This window comes from Gasterosteus aculeatus, chromosome 18 (assembly GCF_964276395.1).
Source record: "Gasterosteus aculeatus chromosome 18, fGasAcu3.hap1.1, whole genome shotgun sequence".
Taxonomy (NCBI): domain Eukaryota; kingdom Metazoa; phylum Chordata; class Actinopteri; order Perciformes; family Gasterosteidae; genus Gasterosteus; species Gasterosteus aculeatus.
The window spans coordinates 13,524,778-13,544,856 of NC_135706.1; the positions used below are offsets into that span (position 1 = coordinate 13,524,778).

General features: G+C 43.9%; 3 protein-coding genes across 3 annotated transcripts in view; 2 read left to right on the forward strand and 1 right to left on the reverse strand.

Moving 5' to 3' along the window:
- Positions 1-1,530, forward strand: part of aig1 (androgen-induced 1 (H. sapiens)) — a 6,508-nt gene extending 4,978 nt beyond the window's left edge. The window contains exons 4-6 of the mRNA XM_040161124.2: positions 179-294; positions 780-946; positions 1,066-1,530. Of these exons, the coding sequence (XP_040017058.2) occupies positions 179-294; positions 780-946; positions 1,066-1,085 (303 nt within the window). The 3' untranslated portion in view covers positions 1,086-1,530. The remainder of the gene's footprint in view (positions 1-178; positions 295-779; positions 947-1,065) is intronic.
- Positions 1,531-3,392: 1,862 nt separating this feature from the next.
- adat2 (adenosine deaminase tRNA specific 2) lies at positions 3,393-5,798 on the reverse strand. The gene is made up of 6 exons (XM_040161134.2): positions 5,216-5,798; positions 4,582-4,686; positions 4,045-4,195; positions 3,854-3,960; positions 3,684-3,756; positions 3,393-3,487 (listed from the first exon to the last, which is right to left on the reverse strand). Exons 1-6 carry the CDS (start codon positions 5,309-5,311, stop codon positions 3,459-3,461), a joined length of 561 nt encoding a protein of 186 aa, XP_040017068.2. The 5' UTR covers positions 5,312-5,798; the 3' UTR covers positions 3,393-3,458.
- On the forward strand, positions 5,784-10,762 carry pex3 (peroxisomal biogenesis factor 3). The gene is made up of 12 exons (XM_040161070.2): positions 5,784-6,007; positions 6,598-6,729; positions 6,828-6,909; positions 7,452-7,495; positions 7,641-7,762; positions 8,003-8,069; positions 8,156-8,210; positions 8,331-8,460; positions 8,570-8,640; positions 8,826-8,948; positions 9,161-9,257; positions 9,420-10,762. Exons 1-12 carry the CDS (start codon positions 5,935-5,937, stop codon positions 9,501-9,503), a joined length of 1,080 nt encoding a protein of 359 aa, XP_040017004.2. The 5' UTR covers positions 5,784-5,934; the 3' UTR covers positions 9,504-10,762.
- Positions 10,763-20,079: the final 9,317 nt, after the last annotated feature.

Sequence of the window (20,079 nt, forward strand, 5' to 3'; positions counted from 1 at the left end):
TCGAACTTTCACACTCTGGAAGATACTTGATACCTTTTATTCTTTTACTGATTTTCTAGTTAATGAGAGTCTTTGGGGGGGGGGGGGGGGGTGCCATGACCTCCATTAAATGTGTGTGTTCAGGAGGAACACACACACACACACACACAAATCATTAATTCTCCCTCCTTCCCCTCAGCACACCACCGTTCTGCCCTTCATCATCATCGAGATGCGGACCACCAACCACCGGTACCCCAGCAGGTCGTGGGGTCTGGCGGCCGTGTGCTTCTTCGGCGTGGGATACGTCCTCTGGTACCTGAGCACTTCCTGTTTCCTGCAGTTAGTGGACGGGGTCATTCCAGCTGTGCTTTAGTGCCTCGTGGTGTTGGTTTGTGTTTGGATTGAACGTTCAGACTGGATTTTAATATTTAATCTAAATCAGGAGTCGTTGACTTCATTTGGTTTGTTTACTGTTTATTTTTTATTGCAGTTTAGTTCTCTGCAGGTCAGACGGGTGTTTGTTTGTTTTTTGGGTTAGGGTTTATTTGTTATTTTAGTCTAGATCCCGTATGGACCCCACCCAGGTCCCCCAGCAGAGACCAGTCCACTGTGGACCCCCCCAGGTCCCCCTGTAGAGACCAGTCCACTGTGGACCCCCCCAGGTCCCCCTGTAGAGACCAGTCCACTGTGGACCCCCCCAGGTCCCCCAGCAGAGACCAGTCCACCGCCCACTAACTGAACCAATGGAACGTATGCACATGACTCCACACTAACTGCGGCCCCCTGCGCCCCCCCAGGACGTGCTGGGTGCACCAGGTGACGGGTGTGTGGGTCTACCCGGTGCTGGAGCGCTTCACCCCGCTGGCTCGAGGCGTCTTCTTCAGCGCCATGATGGCGGTGATCTGTGTGTTCTACACCTTGGGAGACGTCCTCAACAGCTACATCTGGGACCAGCCACACACAGGTACACAACGCGCGCGCACACACACACACACACACACACACACACACACACACACACACACACACGCACAGGCTGCAGACTCCACTCACCCTCCCCTCTGTCCTCTTTGCGTCCCTCAGCAAAGGTCAAAGGTGAGTGACCCTGGCCTGACTGTGCGGGTGTGGGAGTCGTCGTCGTGCCCCGCCCACCCAGGACAGCCCAGTAACGCAAAACAAGCGACCCTCTCTGGAAGTGAAAGAATAACAGTTAACCTTTGAACTATACAACAACAACAACAACATATTGAAAAAACTAAATGAGCAGTAAAATGTAAGTATAGAAGGAAAGGTGACCAATTGTTTGGTTTTGTAACGGTCTTTGTTATGTGGAGGACAGTGGACAAAACACACAAACACACATCTACATCACACTAAAAACTACACACACGTCATCAATATTTGTAATCTGCTTTTCTGGTATGAACTACTTCTCAAAGTGAATCATCTGCTTCTGTGAAACGTCTGGAGATCCATAACGTGTTGAAGACCATCATTGTTCATCTCATGTATGAGGAAACAAATCAATAAAGCTGGAGTGGAAAAGTCCTGTTTGGATCCAGTGAGTTTTTATAACGAGATTTAATTAACTTCTGAGTATTGAGGAGAACGTCATCAGACCCAAAAGGATCGTTCTCTAAAGTCCCAGAAATCAATGTGAGTCCGTGTGACCAGCGAACATCTGGGGAATCGATTCACCGGCCCAGAGGAATGTCTTCAGTTTAGCCAAATGCTTTCCCAGCTCTCCTGTCACCATGGAAACCCAAACTCCAAACACAGGGTAAACTGCCCCCCCTCCAGTCAGCAGAAATGAATAAGCTGGAGAGTTCAGGTTCGAACTGATGGAGGAATAAAAAAGACAACAAATAAATAAATTAAACCTGTTGACTTCTTCAGGTGGAGAGGACGTCGCAATAAACGCAAGACTGTCACAATAAAAGCAATAGTGTCAAAGTAAAAGTTATACTAAAGAGAATAAAAAACAAAACAAAGTGAGCGCTCCATTCCGACGAAGCTGCGCGACACACACACACACACACAGCTCACTATGCATGCGTGCGTGTGTGTGTTTCTCTGCATTAACACGTCAACTCCTCCACTCCTGAGGTGACACATTCAAACGAAGACTATTCTGATGTGCATGATCTAGCATATATTTACATGCTAATGAGCAGAGAGGAAGCTGGACTCCGTCGTTATATATATATATATATATATATATATATATATATATATTATATATATAAAGATAGACTCCTGATATTTGCTTTACACTGAAGAGGAAGTACAAGTCTCTGGAGGAGACTGAGACGTTGGAGGGAGGGAGGGAAGGAAGGAAGGAAGGAAAAGAACTAAATTAGAACTGAACCATCAATACAAGAAAGAAAACAGGAAAGAGAAGAGGAAATAAGATGAAAGAAGGAAGGAAGTAATCAAGCAAACGGTAAAAAGGAAGTGGAATAACAATAAGAATGAAGAAATGCAAGGTGAGAAAGAAAGTGAGGAGGGAAGGAAGGAAGGACGGACGGAAAGGAGGTAGAGGGGGTGTAGCAGGAAAATGGAGAGATGGGAGGAAGATTGCGGGAAGGCAAAAAAATGAGCAGGAAGTAAGGAAAGTGAGGACAGGAAACAAAAAAAACAGTAAGAGGAAGTAGAAACTGGGCGGAGTAAAGAAAGAAGGAAATACATTTAATGAAAAACCCAACGAGGGGAATTGTACAACAACCCGATACTGACAAGAGTAACAGATGTATAAAAAGGTGATGGAAAAGAGGTGAAAGACGGAAGAATATGATATAAATAAAAGGAAGGAAGCAGGAAGGAAGGAGGACGGAAGGAAGGAGGGAGGAAGGAAAGTTGTCAGCCACAAAATGGATGGAAGGAAGTGGAGAAGATTGAAAGACACAAGTAAGAAAAGTGAGAGTTTAAAACCAATTTTTTTCTTTGTTGGAACAAACAGCAGGACACCTGGAACACACGCACAGACACACACACACAGACACGCACAGGTCTCAAATACAAACATATACGCATACCGTGTTTTTCAACTCTATCCAGCTGCAGATACGTTGAACACACCCAGTGTGTGTGTGTGTGTGTGTGTGTGTGTGTGTGTGTGTGTGTGTGTGTGTGTGTGTGTGTGAGAGAGGAAGCGAAAGTGATTTGTGTTCTATGAGCAGATGTGAAGTTCAGGAAGTGGTGCGTTTTACATCCGAAGAGTGAAATTTAACAACTGGATCCTCTGCTGAAAATTCAGATTTCCTCGTGTTCATTTCAGTTTGTTGTAGAGAGAGCTGATAGAACAAAGTGGAAGTAGTAGAAGTGTGTGTGTGTGTGTGTGTGTGAGTCAGTGTTGCTCCCCCCTGGTGGCACGCTGGTGGAATGGCAGCAAATGTCCCAGGAGGTCGGAATGATTTATAATGTCTTTTATTTTTATACACAAAAACTAAACATAGAAGCGATGCGTCTAGAAGAGCTCAGTTCTTCCTCGTTTTGGGTTTCGGGGCTGAAACGGAGAGAAGGAAAAACACAGAGGAGAACATTTGAGAAAAGGAAGTGAATGAATATATGAACGCTGTTCCTTGTGCAACAGCATCAAGTACACGATGAAGGAGTAGAGAAGTGTTTCAAGGATAAAACAAGATGAAAGATAAGAAAAACTAGCAAAATAGAAATGAGAAGAAGAGAAGAGTTCTGATCACCGTTTGGATTCTCCTGTTTGTAGAAAGACTTCAGCATCTCCACAGCTTCTTCTGCCCTGTGACCTGGAACACACTGAATACACACACACACACACACACACACTTCCACGTCAACACACAAGCAGCACGTCACTTTTAAAAGGACACAAAAAACAACCTCGAGCAAACACCTTGAACGCGGTGCCGGTCTCGGGTAAGTGTGCGGACGAGACGTCCAGAACTGAGCCGCAGCCGCCGAACCGCTCGTTCCTGCAGCCGTACGCCACCACCGGGATGTCTGACGGAAGGTCAAGGAACAACGGCTGTCAACACACAAACACACACACACGCACACGCGCGCGCGCGCGCGGGGAGAGGATACGGAGGAGGCGGAGGGCTGCGGCACACATGACGCACGGCTCCACCGTGACATACAGCGCCGTTTGCTGGCACACGCCGCTCACTTCCAAGTTGCCGCGGCGACACCAGTCCAGGAGCTGATCCAGGGCCACCATCTCGGCGTGTCGGGTCGCCTAACAAACACACACACACACACACACACACACACACACACACACACACACACACACACACACACACACACACACACACACACACACACACACACACACACACACACACACACACGTGTTCTGCTTCAGAGGCCAAACTCTCTTTGGAAAATGAAGGTTTTTACAAGTGAAAGTTCAGCACCAACATTTGCAATATATTGGATTTTAATTTAAAGCACTTCAGTTCACCTCTAATTAAATTAGCTGTGGGTGAGTAAATTGCCCAAATGTGAAGCTATAGTGGTGGTTTGATGACTTCATGCTTTCTGCTGGTCTGCATCGTGACGTTGATTTCTCAGCCACAGAAGCAAAGGAGAATAGCTGGAGTTCGGTCAAAGTTCTCCTACATTTTTGGTCTCGTTGACTTCGTTGCGACCTTTTCCCACGACTTCGTCGGCGTAGACCATCAGACACCCGACCGGCACCTCCCCGTTCTGCAGAGCGTCTTTGGCCTGCGGCGTCACACATGTACAGCAGGTCAACGACCTGGTATGACAGGTTGGACTTATTTTTTTATGCCTCTGAACTCACCTTCTCTACATAATAAACCAGCAAGCTCTTAAAAAGATAATACATTTAAAAAAAAAAGATCTGGCTGTAGTTTTTAAGCCTTAACAATGGTTTTATTTTCTGTTTGTTTTTTATTGTTTAGTTTTTAGAGTTGCACTATTTATGGTTGAGTTCCCCCCCCCCCCATTTTTATGTGTAGCATTTCTATATGGACGTTAATGAGAAAAAAATACAAATTTACCAATTACTTTTTGCCGTAATTGATTAATGGTTTCCTGTAAAAAGGTTCTATTTGCCACTTTTCCTTAAGTAATTAAATGTTTGTTTATCATCTTTCAATACTGTACAATTATCATTTCAGCAAATATATATATGCCATATGTATCACTGGGAGATTATCTGTAGTTAATAAGTAGACATCCCTGACAGATATTAGAGGTTAAAATCTACGTCACATCATTCGTCCCTCACCATGTCAAAGGCGCAGGACATCCACTTCTCGATGTCCTTCTCACTCGGATAAAAACTCTCCTCCGAATCCGCTTTACGGCCCTCCTCTGTTCCCATGGCAACTGCTACTTCTTAATATACTGAACAAAACTCACACTATTGGCAAATGGTGAGGGAGTTAAGCCTATTTCTTTTCTTTTCACTACAATTTCTTTGGTTGCAGTTCACACGCCTTGTAACTTAACTCGTTCTCGTGGGGGGAAGATAATATTAACCGGACCAGTTCCGGACATGACGAAAGCTCGACGGCTGATGTATCAAGCTCACAACTGTTCACCGAGTATATACCGGAAAAGAAGATAATTCAGTCAAAAAATGATTTTGTTTTTAATTTCTCTCTTCTTCTTGCAATGATTTGGCTGTTTCCATACTTTTTTTTTAATGTTGCTGTGAAAATTGTTACACACACATTGCCTACGCAGAGAACTGCTCAGGGTTTAATGTCAGTACGTCTTCAACTGAAGCTGTTTATTTGTCTTTTATTTTGAAATAATTTACCGGAAATTGTACAATGCACTGTGCCTTACTTTCACCGGCGTACTTTGGCACTTTTGACAGTTAGCATGGTAGCAAGTAGATGCTAACTAGCCGAAGTTAACATGTCCGTCAACTAGTCAGCACAGTTATTGAAACGGAGTGTGTTTTACCCCGAGTTGTATTTTGTGAAACAGTCATTCGGGATGTTTTCATCCGTCTGGAATTTTGTGAAACGCCACAAAAGGAAGTTTATTTTCACGGGAGCTGTAGTTGGAGGTAACTGTTAGCTTCCCACCGAGCTAAAATGTACAGGTCTTAGACCACTAACAGCGTGTTAAGTTAATCTACTATAATGTCAAAGAACTGATACGACTAGACAGCACAAGTTATTTTATCATCGAAATCAGTGTTTTGTGTATTGTTTGTACATTGCGTCAAAACATTCTATATTACTTGATTTGGAAATAGAATTCCAACCTCTTTAAATTGCCAAAGATTTGAATGAAGTCTGGTGTGACGTTCAATGGTGATCAGCAGCAGCCAGGCTACATGTTAGCATAGCATCGCTAAGCTGCTCTAACGCGACGCGATAAATTATCTTAAGTTTTGTCATTGAGTTTCTGTCTCAAGCAAAAATAGAATAAAAATAAATATTTTTTTTAACAAATAATCTAGTTTAAGTTAACAATTTAAAAGCGTACTGTTGAATTCATTCATCCCCAAATATGTGTGTGTGCGCCCTAACTAAGACAAGCAGTTCAGCTAATTACCAAAGTCTTGAAGCTTTACTCATCATTCCTAATAAGAGTTATTTGTCGGTGCTCGATCCCGGCGTGTCATGCTTTGTGTTTGTTGCTGATCCTCAGGAGTGTACTTCCTGGGTCGATATGCCCAGAAGAGGCTCAGTGAGTTCCAGGAGAAGGAGGCGACCGAGTACATCGCCCAGGCCCGACGGCAGTTCCACTTCGAGAGCAACCAGAGGACCTGCAACATGACGGGTGAACACCTGCCTCCTCTGAACCCTTCTCATGACGGTGGCAGATGAGCTCCACTCGTGACACGTGTGTGTGTGTGTGTGTGTGTGTGTGTATTGTAGTGCTGTCCATGCTGCCCCCACTAAAGGAAGCCATCGTCAATCAGCTGAACTCGGAGAGTCTCACCGCGCTGCTCAAGACAAAGTGAGTAGAGTGGCGTCTTTGTTGCTTCCTCCGGGGACGAGGACGCTTTTGAGGAACGGAGTCTAATTCATATGATGTTTTAAACCCTCCCCAAATAAAGTGGCCCGGTGCTTTCTGACTTCAACTCGTGCAGCGAAGGAAGTGCTTTAACATTGCTTTAGGACGAGGAGAGAAGGTTTGTCTTTGTCTAATGACATTGAAAGTAAAGGCAGATAAAGCGAGAGCGATTCTCTGAATGAGAGAAACAAACATTTGCTCTCTTCTGCATTTCCACCCCTGCGAACAGCAGATGTCGTCAGATTTAACAAACAAACACGCTGAGTGAAATCACAGCAGCTGCTGGTCTTCCATCGCCATGGAAACGGAGACAACGGGCAGAACCTGCGCTAATATTACCAGGATCAAATTATGTGTCTGTATTTACGTGAATGCGCCAGTCTGTCGCCATGTTTTTTGTTGTTGTAGCAAACGTGTTGCTTTACCGCGTGTTTTCCGTGACGCCGCTTCTTCTTCTTCTTCTTCCCTCACATCGTGTCTCACAGACCAGCCAACAAGCTGGAAATCTGGGAAGATCTAAAGATCATCAGTGAGTCATGAGCTGTCACACACACACACACACACACACTTGCATCTCACTAGTTGTAAATAGTCCCATAAAAAGAAACCCAGAGGATTTCTTTTTATGCGCTCTTTGATTTGATTCCACACGTGTGACACTTGCTTCGCTCCAGGCTTCACCCGCACCATCGTGGCGGTGTACAGCACCTGCATGCTGGTGGTCCTGCTGAGGGTCCAGTTGAACATCATCGGCGGGTACCTGTACCTGGACAACTCCGCTGGCAAGAACACGACGGTGAGGAGCGTCTCTGTTAGTTTGAAAGTAGAGTCCTGATGTTTTTCCTCCTGCTGACATGAAGACTTGACACGTTTTTACGGTTCTGTCACTTCTCTTAAACCACAAATATTTATTCGCAAATAGTTTTCCTCATGCAGCTGTGTGGAGTCTGCACGTTGTGCTCCGGGCGTTCGGTTCACTGGTGACTCTCGGTCTCTTTGTAATTATTTTACATTTATTCATTGTTTTATCTGTCAGACTCCTCTGGCTCCGCCGGACGTCCAGCAGCAGTACCTGTCCAGCATCCAACATCTGCTGGGAGACGGTAGGACTCACGCACCCACACACGTCTTAAAATACTTGTTCATGTCTGTTTGATCTTCACCTTCCTATGTCGCGCCCCCCCGACAGGTCTGATGGAGTTGATGACCGTGGTGAAGAAAGCGGTGCAGAGCTCTCTGGGAGAGTGAGTCTCTTTGTTTGTTCATTATTTGTATTTTATACTCGTAGTGAAATTGTTAGGAAGTTTAAAGATGACACCCTTCACTCCCCTGCCGCCCCCTCTGCCCCCCCGCTTTGTTTTCAGGGTGCCTCTGAAGCAGAGCCTGTCTCTGCTGGAGCTGGAGCAGCAGCTCAGCTGGATCCGGGCGGAGGTGGAGGCCGGCCTGATGTCCCGGTACATGCTGGCCGACGACGAGAACGCTCTCGCCGACCAGGTTGCCCCCGACAACCACGCACGCACATGCACATACCTGCACATACATGCACATGCACACCAAACGATTTTAATAAAAATGTTTAACGGACCTCGTCTCGTCTGTGCAGGCGTGCGGTTTGACGGAGAACGACACCGTGACCATCAGACTGCTGAACGAGACCAGAGACATGTTGGACAGGTAGTGTGTGTGTGTGTGTGTGTGTGTGTGTGTGTGTGTGTGTGTGTGTGTGTGTGTGTGTGTGTGTGTGTGTGTGTGTGTGTGTGTGTGTGTGTGTGTGTGTGTGTGTGTGTGTGTGTGGGGGGGGGGGGGAGGGGCTGTGGTGTGTGTGTGACTCTGATGTGTGTGTCGTTGTGTGACTCCAGTCCAGACTTCACCACCGTCCTCAACGTCAGTCTGAACCGGGGCTTCTCCCGTCTCCTCGACAACCTGGCCGAGTTCTTCCGCCCTCCTCCCGGTGACTCCGCCCCCGGCCTTGCACCTGATAAGTCAGCTGATCCTGATTTTTATTTTTTATTTTACATTGTGTAAACACATTAGTTCTTATAACATGGCAAAATATTGTGTCCTGCCTTATTGTCCATGGTGAAACCCACAGGTATGACGGATGGATTCTTGTCCTTTAACAGGAAACAGTGTTTAAAGTCAGAGCACCGGCCTCCATGTTGACCTCTACGCAACCTCTTTTGTTCCCATCCAGTCTGTCTGCCGTCAGCCTGCCGGTGGCCAAGATCATCCCCATCGTCAACGGTCAGGTCAACTACATCTGCAGTGAGACTCCCAGCCACTTCGTCCAGGTGAGACAAACAAACGTCCCCAAGAGCAGCAGAGCTAAAAGAAGACGTAATAGACCCGGCAGGATGTGACTCCAATGAGTTCCTTCTCTCCGTAAACCCACCAGGGTGATTCTCACCTGGTTTTAACACTAAGAGCAGAATGAATCCTGACTGTCTCTTCAGGACCTGCTGATGAACGACCAGGTGAAGGAGTTCGCCGCCAACGTTTACGAAACGTTCAGCACTCCGCAGGACCTGCAGAAGTGATCCACCGAGCAGGATAAGAAGAAGAAGAGGAGGAGGAAGAAGAAGAATGAAAGCAGGAATGATGAAAGCCCTCCTTCCTCTCTGCGAGACGCGTTTCTCCTCAGAGCCCTGCAGGCGAGCGGCAGCGGCCATCATGGACTATTAACCCGGCGGAGGGAGAGGAGCCTGTGGTTCACCCCTCGGACAACTGCATCATGGGAAGTGGAGTCTTGTTTAGCCTCTTCAATGAAGGTGGTGCGTCAGATGATTGTGTTGACGCGACGGGATGATCCTCAGGGCGGTTCGCTCTGCAGATCGACTCGGTTTCGGCGTCTCGACGGCTTTCGTTTTCCCTGCAACGGGTTCCGGGGTTTCGGTGAATGTGTTGGGCCGATTAAGTTGTGATTTCTTTGTGTTGTTAAATTTTAACAGAAAATTTGACCATTGTTCACCTCCACAGGGGCTTGTCTTTATTTTTTTACTTTTTGAAGTTTGAAAAACACCATTTAAGGAGAAAGAAGCTGATCAGAATGTTTTAGTGGCATCGATTATTCAGAGAGCACAGATGTGTAGTTTCTCTTTTTCCATCCAAGAAAAACAGCACCGCAGAAAACAGTTAGAAACCAACGTGGTGCAGAACCTGTTGGTTCCTCTTCTTCACCAGAAGGAGTCGCTGCTCTTCTGCTTTCTGACTTCACATGAAAGGCTTCATTCCAACAGGTTCCCTCCCGTGTTTAACTTGAGTCCTGGATTTGGTCTCTCATCCTACTTCATGTCCTACAGTAACTGACGCTGTTTGGGAAGGAAATCCTACAGTGTGTTTCAGTGTTTACGCCTCCTTCGTTCTCAATTGTTTCACTGGATTTGTTTTTTTGTTATTAGTTATAGTTATTCAAAGCCCAAAACAAATCTATCAAGCGTGATTTACATCATAAATCCCTTCAGAGCTTTACTTTATACAAACAATGTCCCGAAATGTATTTAGGTCCATTTTTCTTCCATCTTGAATTGTTTCTACAGTTTTTCTTCTCATTTTGGTTGATGAGTTCAGCTCTGGTGCCACAACGCGAAGGACCGATAATCGGGTGATTAATGAATAAAGTAATGAGACGTCTGCGCCGTGTTTGTGGAGATCAGATGAGTTTGTTTCTCATCAGAATGTAGATCTCTGTACAGTAATCCACGTTATGCCTTTGTGAAGCATAATATCCTGAATGAAAGCTAAAATGTATGTTCGTTTTTAGAAATATATTGAAGATAATAAAGTATGATTTAAAATACTTTTGTTGGTTCAATCTGAGCTTTTAAATATTTCATAAACTTCAAAAACCTTCATAAGTTTTCTAACGTTGTGTCAGCAGGACGTCGACTGGTGCTGACAAATATTCGCTGTGCTGGTAAACGGCTGACTCATAGCCAGTCAGCACAGGAGGAAATCAATTAGGCACAACAATAAAAAAACAAACCAATGCGGAATATAAAAATGTTCCTCTTACGCAGGAGATTGTGTTTCATATTCCCCAGAAGTTTTCCTTCTGGCCTCCGGCCGACAGAAACGCAGATCAGATCGCGGTGCAACTTTGAAGGAGCTTTTATCAGGAAGGAAGAACAAACAATGGGAACAGCTGACGGAAAAAAGAGACGTCACACACACGACTTCAGGGCGCCGAGCTGATCAATCATCAACTTCATTCTATTGATCAGGACCCGTCACGACACTTTTAATTACAAATCTGTTTAAATCATTTTAATTCAATATCAGTTCAGGTGTGTGTGTGTGTGTGTGTGTGTGTGTGTGTGTGTAACCGAGCACATAATGATATTCACTGTGACTCAAAAGATGATGTCATCGTCTCCGCTAACTTTTACCGTAGGATGGATACCGAAGGATGAAAGATGGCGTTGTGTTTGTTGGTGGTTGATCAGATGGTGAAGAAAAACTGCTTGTGTGCCAACGTATGTATTAAGTAACGTACCTAAATAATAATTAATTAAAAGGTTTCCTCGTTAAGCATCTGCACATGTTCAATCTAACGTGGGCCTCGACTGTGATGACAGACTGTTGAGATATTTAAAGGAAGTCATTGTGTTTCCTCCTCTGGAAACAAGCAAATCAAAGATAAGTGTTGCTACTCAGTAACCAGAGCTTTATGGAATTAATAACAATTCAAAATAAAACTGATGTCATACGATAAAATGGACATGGAGCACATGGAGCAAAGGGGCACACATCGTATAAATGTAACCTTTGAACCATTATGTTGTTTGTAACCTAAACAAGGTAACATCGGTGTTAAGTTACCGTTGGGAGGACCTGTGTATTCTCTATGACGTAGCACCGTTAAACCCTGTCGCACTGAACACTTTGTGGTGTATTTGACCGTATGAGCATGTATGAACATTCCCAGGGTACGTTGTGGGGACCAGCGCTTCTTCCCCTGAACGTGTTAAACTTCAACCTGGACTTTATTCAAACTGACCCAGAAACCCTGAAGGGGACCAATGAGATGTCCTCATTGTCATCAGCACACACACACACACACACACACACACACACATGAGGAAAAAGCTCATGTGATGTGTAATGTGACAGTTTTCCTAAACACAGAGCCACCGGTCAGCTGACCGTCGACACAATATGTGGTGACGAAATGATGTCTGGCCTCACAAAGAGGCGAAAGCGGCTCTTGAACCAGCAGCATCACAGAGTTACTGAATGCGACCTTTGTTCCTCCAAGAAGGAAAAAAGGCCTCATTTGATGAGTCAGACGCCGCAGAAACTAAAACTCAAATTAGACGACTTGGTTTGAACTTTTGTTCCTCCTCTCTGTGTGTCGTTCCCGTCAGGTGTGCCCGCCTTCATCATCATCATCATCATCATCAGTGTGACTCGACAAGTTTTAACTTCATGTTGTTTTTGTTTTTTAGATTCAATCACGTTTATGAGAAGTTCACGAAGAAACAAATTGGATTTACCACAAAGGATCATGGGACGGTTTTACAGAATTTAAGCTAAAACTCACTTTTAAACGTAAATACTAATTATTGCTTCCTTAAAATGTTAATTTTTTAGCAAACCACAACTAACAACATCCACTCTTAATAGTAATAACTAGTTCTGCAACCTTTGTTTATAAGAAAGAACCTACAAGCAAAACTATACAATCAGGTGAATATCAAGCGTCCTCGTTATACCACCATCGTCTGGTCACATGATCACATGATGTGACGCAATCCGACCCGACGGGTTTTCATCAGCCGGGAAGCAAAACAAAACAAGCAGGAGCTCGTCGTGAAGGGAGGTGACGTCACATCGCACCTTCACTACCAAACCTGACTTTCCTGCACATCCATCATCTGCATCCCGCATGTTACCTCTGCTCCCATAATCCTCACCGCTCCAACGCTCAGACCCGTGCGTGTTAAACCGTGAAACTAAACAATCACAGAGTTCAGATCAGTGTTTTCCAGTATCATCGGATTGCCAGTGCGTCTCTGGGTCCGCTGGTGACTCACGAGTAACTCCTGGCGATGAATCACACGCACTGAGATCATCCTCTCCTCTTTTATTATTCTCTGCACCATCACTTCTCCGTCTCTCCTTCACCTCCGTCCTCACGTGTGTTTGTGAGTCCTTCCATCTCGCTTCTCTCGAAGCCTCTTGAGCCTCGTAATGGTAGTACGGCCAACCGCGTGTGTGTGTGTGTGTGTGTCTGCATTATTGATTCCCCCCCCCCCGAGCAGCAGCAGCAGGCGGCGCTCTGCGCTCTGATTGGCTGAGGGGGCGTCAGGCCTCCTTACCCGATGATCCGGGGCCGGCGCTGGTTGGACGCCATCGGATCCCCTGGTTGGGAATTGATGATGATGCAGGATGAGGTCACGCTGCCGATCGGGAGGCCGGTGATGTCATCTCACCTGAGCCCCCGAATGGGTGCAAGTGACCCGCAGATGGATGTGAAATAGAAAATGAAGAAGTTTAAATTGAAATGTGAAAAGAAAATATGATATGAACAAACATGGGAAAACCGATGTTGGAGGATTATAAACGTAAAATACAACGGTTTCATCTTCAGAAGAGATTTCACAAAGCGAGTCTGATTTCATACTGCGAGGAGGCAAACGAAAGGAGGAAACAACCAAACAAACAAATACAAATCCGTGACGGGGAAAGAGTCGACAAAGCAACATGCCCAGTCATGATTGTGGAGATGAAAGCGTCTCTCTGAGCGCTGGAATCAGGAAGCGGCTCCAGAAGTTTGACTTTAACTTTGAGGCAACTTCAAGGAAGAGGATTAATTCCTCTACGAGTGATTGTTTTCACATCATGTGTGACATAAACACACAATATACTAATGTATATTGTGCTAATGTGCTAATGTCAGCCGGCGGATCAGACACGTCATCCGTGACGACGAGTCTATTTACACCGTAACATATCTGCATGATGTAATGTCTCTTAAATGCCACTATGGGACAAATAAAGACCAGCAGTGTTTGAACGTCACTGATACTTAAAATAAGGTGTGTGTGTGTGTGTGTGTGTGTGTGTTGCAGCTGCCGAGGCCACACAACAGTTTACACACAATCTAAAAATAGCGGCCCGGGAGGATGTGACGCGGCGTGCAGAGGCCTCTGCAGCCTGGGAACCCTGGGACACGTCCCATTTCAAAACGCTGCGCGCTCCCCCGGCTTCTCGCCCCGCTGTGTTTCCTCTGTGAAGGAGGTAGGAAAGACCTGAGGAACTTCCAATGATTGCGAGTTCTGACATCTGAAGGTGTAAAGTATTATAATGTGATTAAGGTGAAAAAGAAGTTAAAGAACGCTTTCAAGGTTATGAGGATGTCGATTCACAGCTCAATTCTTACTATATCCTTAAAAATGTGTCACACAAATAGCTGCGTCTTTTAAAGGTCTTTGTTTATCATGTTTATTATTGTGATATTTACAATATCGAATCCAAACCCAAACATTTGGCCGACAAATAATGAAAACGGAACATTAACTAAGGACTTGGACTTTTCAGAATGGAATGCGGCCCTGGTGGAGGTTTTCCTCCCTCTCAGACTGCCTCCCCCCCGTCTGTCTGCCTGTCTGCGTTCCAGGGGTGGAAGTCCGCAGGGTGTGAAGGTCGTTGTTGCCACGGTGACAGCCGTGTAAACATAAACAGAGGAGTGAGTGGAGCAGAGAGAGAGAGAGAGAGAGACACCAGCCATAAAGAAGGAGCACGGTCAGCTGGCAGGGGATCCACGGGAATTAAAATGTTCTGTATAAACACCATGTTTATATACATACATATATATATATATATATATATATATATATATATATATATATATATATATATATATATATATATATAAATACTTTCTTTATTTATGCTGATTGGCCGTAAAAGAATACTTTTTTTTGTCCTATTTTGATCTTAGCGTGATTCCTCTCGGTTGCTAAAGCCCCGAAATTTCCAAAATAAACCACCTCATGTCAACATGAGAGGAAACCTGTATTTCCACTTGCAGAGCGACAACATACCCAACATATTTTACGTGCTGCAGAGTGATGGTGCTTTCTTCTGTGCTGACTCATTCGAAAAGAACCAACAAGCGCACAAAGCCTCATGTCGCATGAAGCCGCCTGGCTTCATTCTTCAACGCCGAGTCAGAGCAAACTCGCTGCGAGGTTCCACTTCCTGTTTGATCTTCCCACTAAAACCGAGAGTTACCTGACGCACACGACTAAGAAGTTCCCCAACTTTAGGATCCGGCTGCTTTCATCTTTATTAACGATTATTTTGGTTACGGTGCACTATGACATCATCCTCCCTCGCAGGACGCAGGTGTCGTGTGCTGTGAGGTGTGAATCAAGCATCACTTCAGGCCTCCAGGCACCAAATGTAGTTTTTCAAGAAAGAGAAACAAAGAAATTCATCATAGAAAACGCATTGTTTTAGCAGAGAGCAGGTGTGCACAATAGTGATAGACAAATTATTAATGTCAATCTTTGCATCTCTTATTAGAATCTCGGGTTCACAGAGGTTCACTGGCTGCAGGACCAGGAATCAGGAATCAGGAAACATTTATTAGCCAAAATATGTCAAACATACAAGGAATTTGTCTTGGCGGTTAGTGCGCGACAGTAGACAGACAAGACGACAGTGCACAAGTAATAAAATAAAGTGGAATGAAATGCTAATGCAATGGGTTAGTAGAATAAGGTTATGGGTTAGTATAAAACAAGGGAATAAAGTTTAAAAAATTTAAATATTAAAAAGTTAAAAAGAAAAATATTAAGCATAAAGTGCACTAACGAACAAGTAACAGACAAGTGACAAAGTGACAAGTGACGACAAAGTGATGAATTACAGTTAAAGTGACATGTGCAGTGTGAAGGGGAGTGACCGGTGGAGTGTTATAGTCAGTCAGTGAAGGACCGGCTCTGTTGATGAGCCCGACTGCGACGGGACCAGGACCAGAACCTCTATCAAGACACAGGAGACAAAGACTCAGACCGCAAAGACTCAGAAGACAAAGACACAGAACGCAAAGACTCATAACGCAAAGACTCATAACGCAAAGACTCAAAACACAAAGACACAGAACGCAAAGACTCATAACGCAAAGACTCAAAACACAAAGACACAGAACGCAAAGACTCATAACGCAAATACTCTAAACACAAAGACACAGAACGCAAAGACTCATAACGCAAAGACTCAAAACACAAAGACACAGAACGCAAAGACTCATAACGCAAAGACTCATAACGCAAAGACTCTAAACACAAAGACACAGAACGCAAAGGCTCATAACGCAAAGACTCAGAACACAAAGACACAGAACGCAAAGACACAGAACGCAAAGACTCAGAAGACAAAGAATCAGTACACAAAGACTCATAATGCAAAGACTCATAAAGCAAAGACTCATAACGCAAAGACTCAAAACACAAAGACAAAGAACGCAAAGACACTGAAGACAAAGAATCAGTACACAAAGACTCATAACGCACAGACTCATAACGCAAAGACTCATAACACAAAGACACGGAACGCAAAAACTCAGAAGACAAAGAATCAGTACACAAAGACTCATAAAGCAAAGACTTATAACGCAAAGACTCAGAACACAAAGACACAGAACGCAAAGACTCAGAAGACAAATAATCAGTACACAAAGACTCATAAAGCAAAGACTCATAACGCAAAGACTCAGAACACAAAGAAACAGAACGCAAAGACTCAGAAGACAAATAATCAGTACACAAAGACTCATAAAGCAAAGACTCATAACGCAAAGACTCAGAACACAAAGACACAGAACGCAAAGACTCAGAAGACAAATAATCAGTACACAAAGACTCAGAACGCAAAGACTCAACACAAAGACTCAGAAGACAAATAATCAGTACACAAAGACTCAGAACGCAAAGACTCAGAACACAAAGACACAGAACACAAAACACTACACCAGAGACTCACTAGGAGACAGTTAGAAGTTACAAACACTATTCACTTCATATGACGACATTTAAAGTTGCTTCATCTGAATATATGACTTAAGAAACCAGATTATTCGGATAAACAAATGAATAGTCCAAGTGCCCAAACAGTTGGAGGACAAACAGCATCCTGCCTCATGTGCCGATGCTGACTCATCAGTTCACAACCCTAACTCATCACTTTGATGTCTTGACTGATTATGGTGAATCGCTATCGCTCCGCTGTGACCTTTGTCTCTGCTTCCACTGAGACGCTGAAAAATATGAACACGTGATCTCGTCTGAGAGACGTCAGAAGGGACAAATGAGCTTATGTTTGAAACAAAAGAAGAACTGAGGGACAAAGTACAAAAGAGGGCGTGACTCATAAATGAAAGCAAAAGGTAAATGTTTGCTTTACACATTCATGTAAATGCTAAAAGTCACATGACTTTTTTTAACTGACGAAGATGAACAGAAATATCCACACACAATGAAACTATAAAATACCATAACGGGACAAGACTAACTAAATCAAATGAAGTACAATAACATCTGACCAAATCAGATCAAATTAAGAAATGCATATTTATTGGAAATAATGGATGTTACAATGAGGATTTTCTGAAGCATATAAGGTTTCCCCTCAGAATGAGGATGAGTGCGTTAGTGACATGGATACGTGTAAATAAGGAGTCTTCTGGAAGCAGCATCGGACCGTCACAGAGCCGCACTGTTCTCAGCGGATGAATCACCTCGGATTCGAAGGGAAAAGGATCCCTCCGATAGAACATTTACAACGTGTTTACGACATTAGTGTGGTCAGTAAACAGACACATCATCCATCCCTCCATTCCTGCCTCCATCCCTCCATCCACCAACGTTCACACCGCTCCCTCGGTGGCGTGATGCTGGAGGTGGAGGGAAGTGGTGGGAAAGGAGAGAAGAGGGAGGGAGGGGGAGAGTAGAAAGGAGGGGGGGGGGGGGAGTTTACCAGATCCCCCGTGATGAAGACACTGGAGAGGAAGAGGAAGAGCTTCCCGGAAAGAACGAAAAACCTGGACCTGCAGGACGGATCAAGTAGAACGAGAGGAGACTAATAATATATTTAAGAAAGTGGTATAAAATCAATTTCAAAGAAGCTGCAGTAGTACTCCATTACATAATTATAATCACTGTAGATATTATATTAATATAAATATATTTATAATATTTGAAATAATATTAATAAACTGGTAAAAAATAAAACCTTTTTTTTTTTAAAGATACTGTAGCAAGCTGCAGTAGTACTCCATTACTCAAATTATAATCACTATAGATATTATATGAATATAAATATATTTATAATGAAAAATATTATATACATTAATAGTAATAACATTTCCTATTTAATAATCTAGCATTATCAATCTAGTTTATATATTTGATTTAATGTTATATTTAATTTATTTATTATTATTTCCCCCCTTTAGCTGCAAGGGGTCCACAAAAGCTCCTCTGTCCTCCCCCTCCTCCTCCTCCTCCTCCTCCTCCTCCTCCCCTTTTATTCTGAGCAGGAGCGGATTACGTCACCCTCTTCCTTTCCGGGAAATAATGCCTCTCATCCTCCTCGTGGCTTTACCGGGCAAACAGCAGGGAATCGGGAAAAGACACCGGGGGGAACGGGAAGCCTCCTCATCCTCCTCTTCTTCAACGACAACACTTACCATCATCTCCATCAGCACTTTTATTTGACTACCAGAACACTTTAAGGCTGCAGACTCATTTGGAAATGCAAAACATAGCAAAGAGAAACAATAAGAGAGAAACAAATCCTTTGTTTTTAATCTAATGTATATGAAGAGGCAGATAATTAACTTGACCACTGTCTGCACACACTTCCAAAGTAGTGTGATGACGTAGCTAACGGCGTAGCTAACGACGCAGCTAACGACGTAGCTAACAACGTAGCGTAACAACTGCATGTTCCGAGAGATGAATGTGAATAAAAATGAAGTAATTAATTACATGGATATTGGTGATCAATGAGGATGACCTCTGGTGGCTAAAGCATCTCTGTTTACTATACGATTGTTTCTAATGCAGATGAAATGCATTTGTGTGTTTATTACAACAACAGAATCATGGAAGCTTGATTTATTAAGTTGAACAAAATGACACGTGGCATTATTTAGATATATTGTATGTATGTGTGTGTGTGTGTGTGTGTGTGTGTGTGTGTGTGTGTGTGTGTGTGTGTGTGTGTGTGTGTGTGTGTGTGTGTGTGTGTGTGTGTGAATAAAAATAATATAATCTAAAAGTTGTTGAAGACTCGCATGGTTCCCAAACTAATCCGACCCGGATGTGGCGTGAAAGGAGCCGACGGGCCTCTTGTTCTTTTCACTTTCCCTTCTACTGAGAGCCGATTCTCTTTATGAGAAGTCCTCCGGTGCCTCATAGTGAAACTTAAAGCTCCGCCGGTTTGAGTCGGGAATCTGCAGTTTATCTGAGACTAAGGTTCAAAACTGATACGACACAATAAAGCATGATTTACTTTAAGGAGGGAAACATAACTTTAAAAGGTCAAATAACCGGACACATGAAACTGTTATTATTAACCGACATTTTTGGTTTCTGGAATTGTGTGTCTATAATAATAACAATAAAAAGTTTTACATCCACATCAACTCCCACTTTCATCTTTCAATCTCTACTCTAATATTTATTAAGCTGTCATGTCATGAACATCATGAATCAAATCTCACATAATATAATACAAATATTAAAATGCAATGACTGTTTAATCATACAAACAGACACACACACACACACACACACAGAGCTCGGTATGAAAACCCCTCAAATATACAAATAGAGAATGTGATATTTAGCCGGCGGGTTAGCGCTTCGATCATGTGGTATTAATAGTTAACCGGGTCAGCAGTGACGGGGAGCATCAATCCGGCCGCCACACTGACCTCCTGAAGGTTTCAACACCCACCTGTCTGCCAGCAGAGAGGGGGAGGGAGGGGAGGGAGGGAGGGAGGGGGAGATATTCAAATCTACAATTGACAAGAACGTTTAAAGGCACCTTTGAGGTGGAAAAATGGGTTTGCCACTGAAATGACTGTTTGAAAAGACCTCA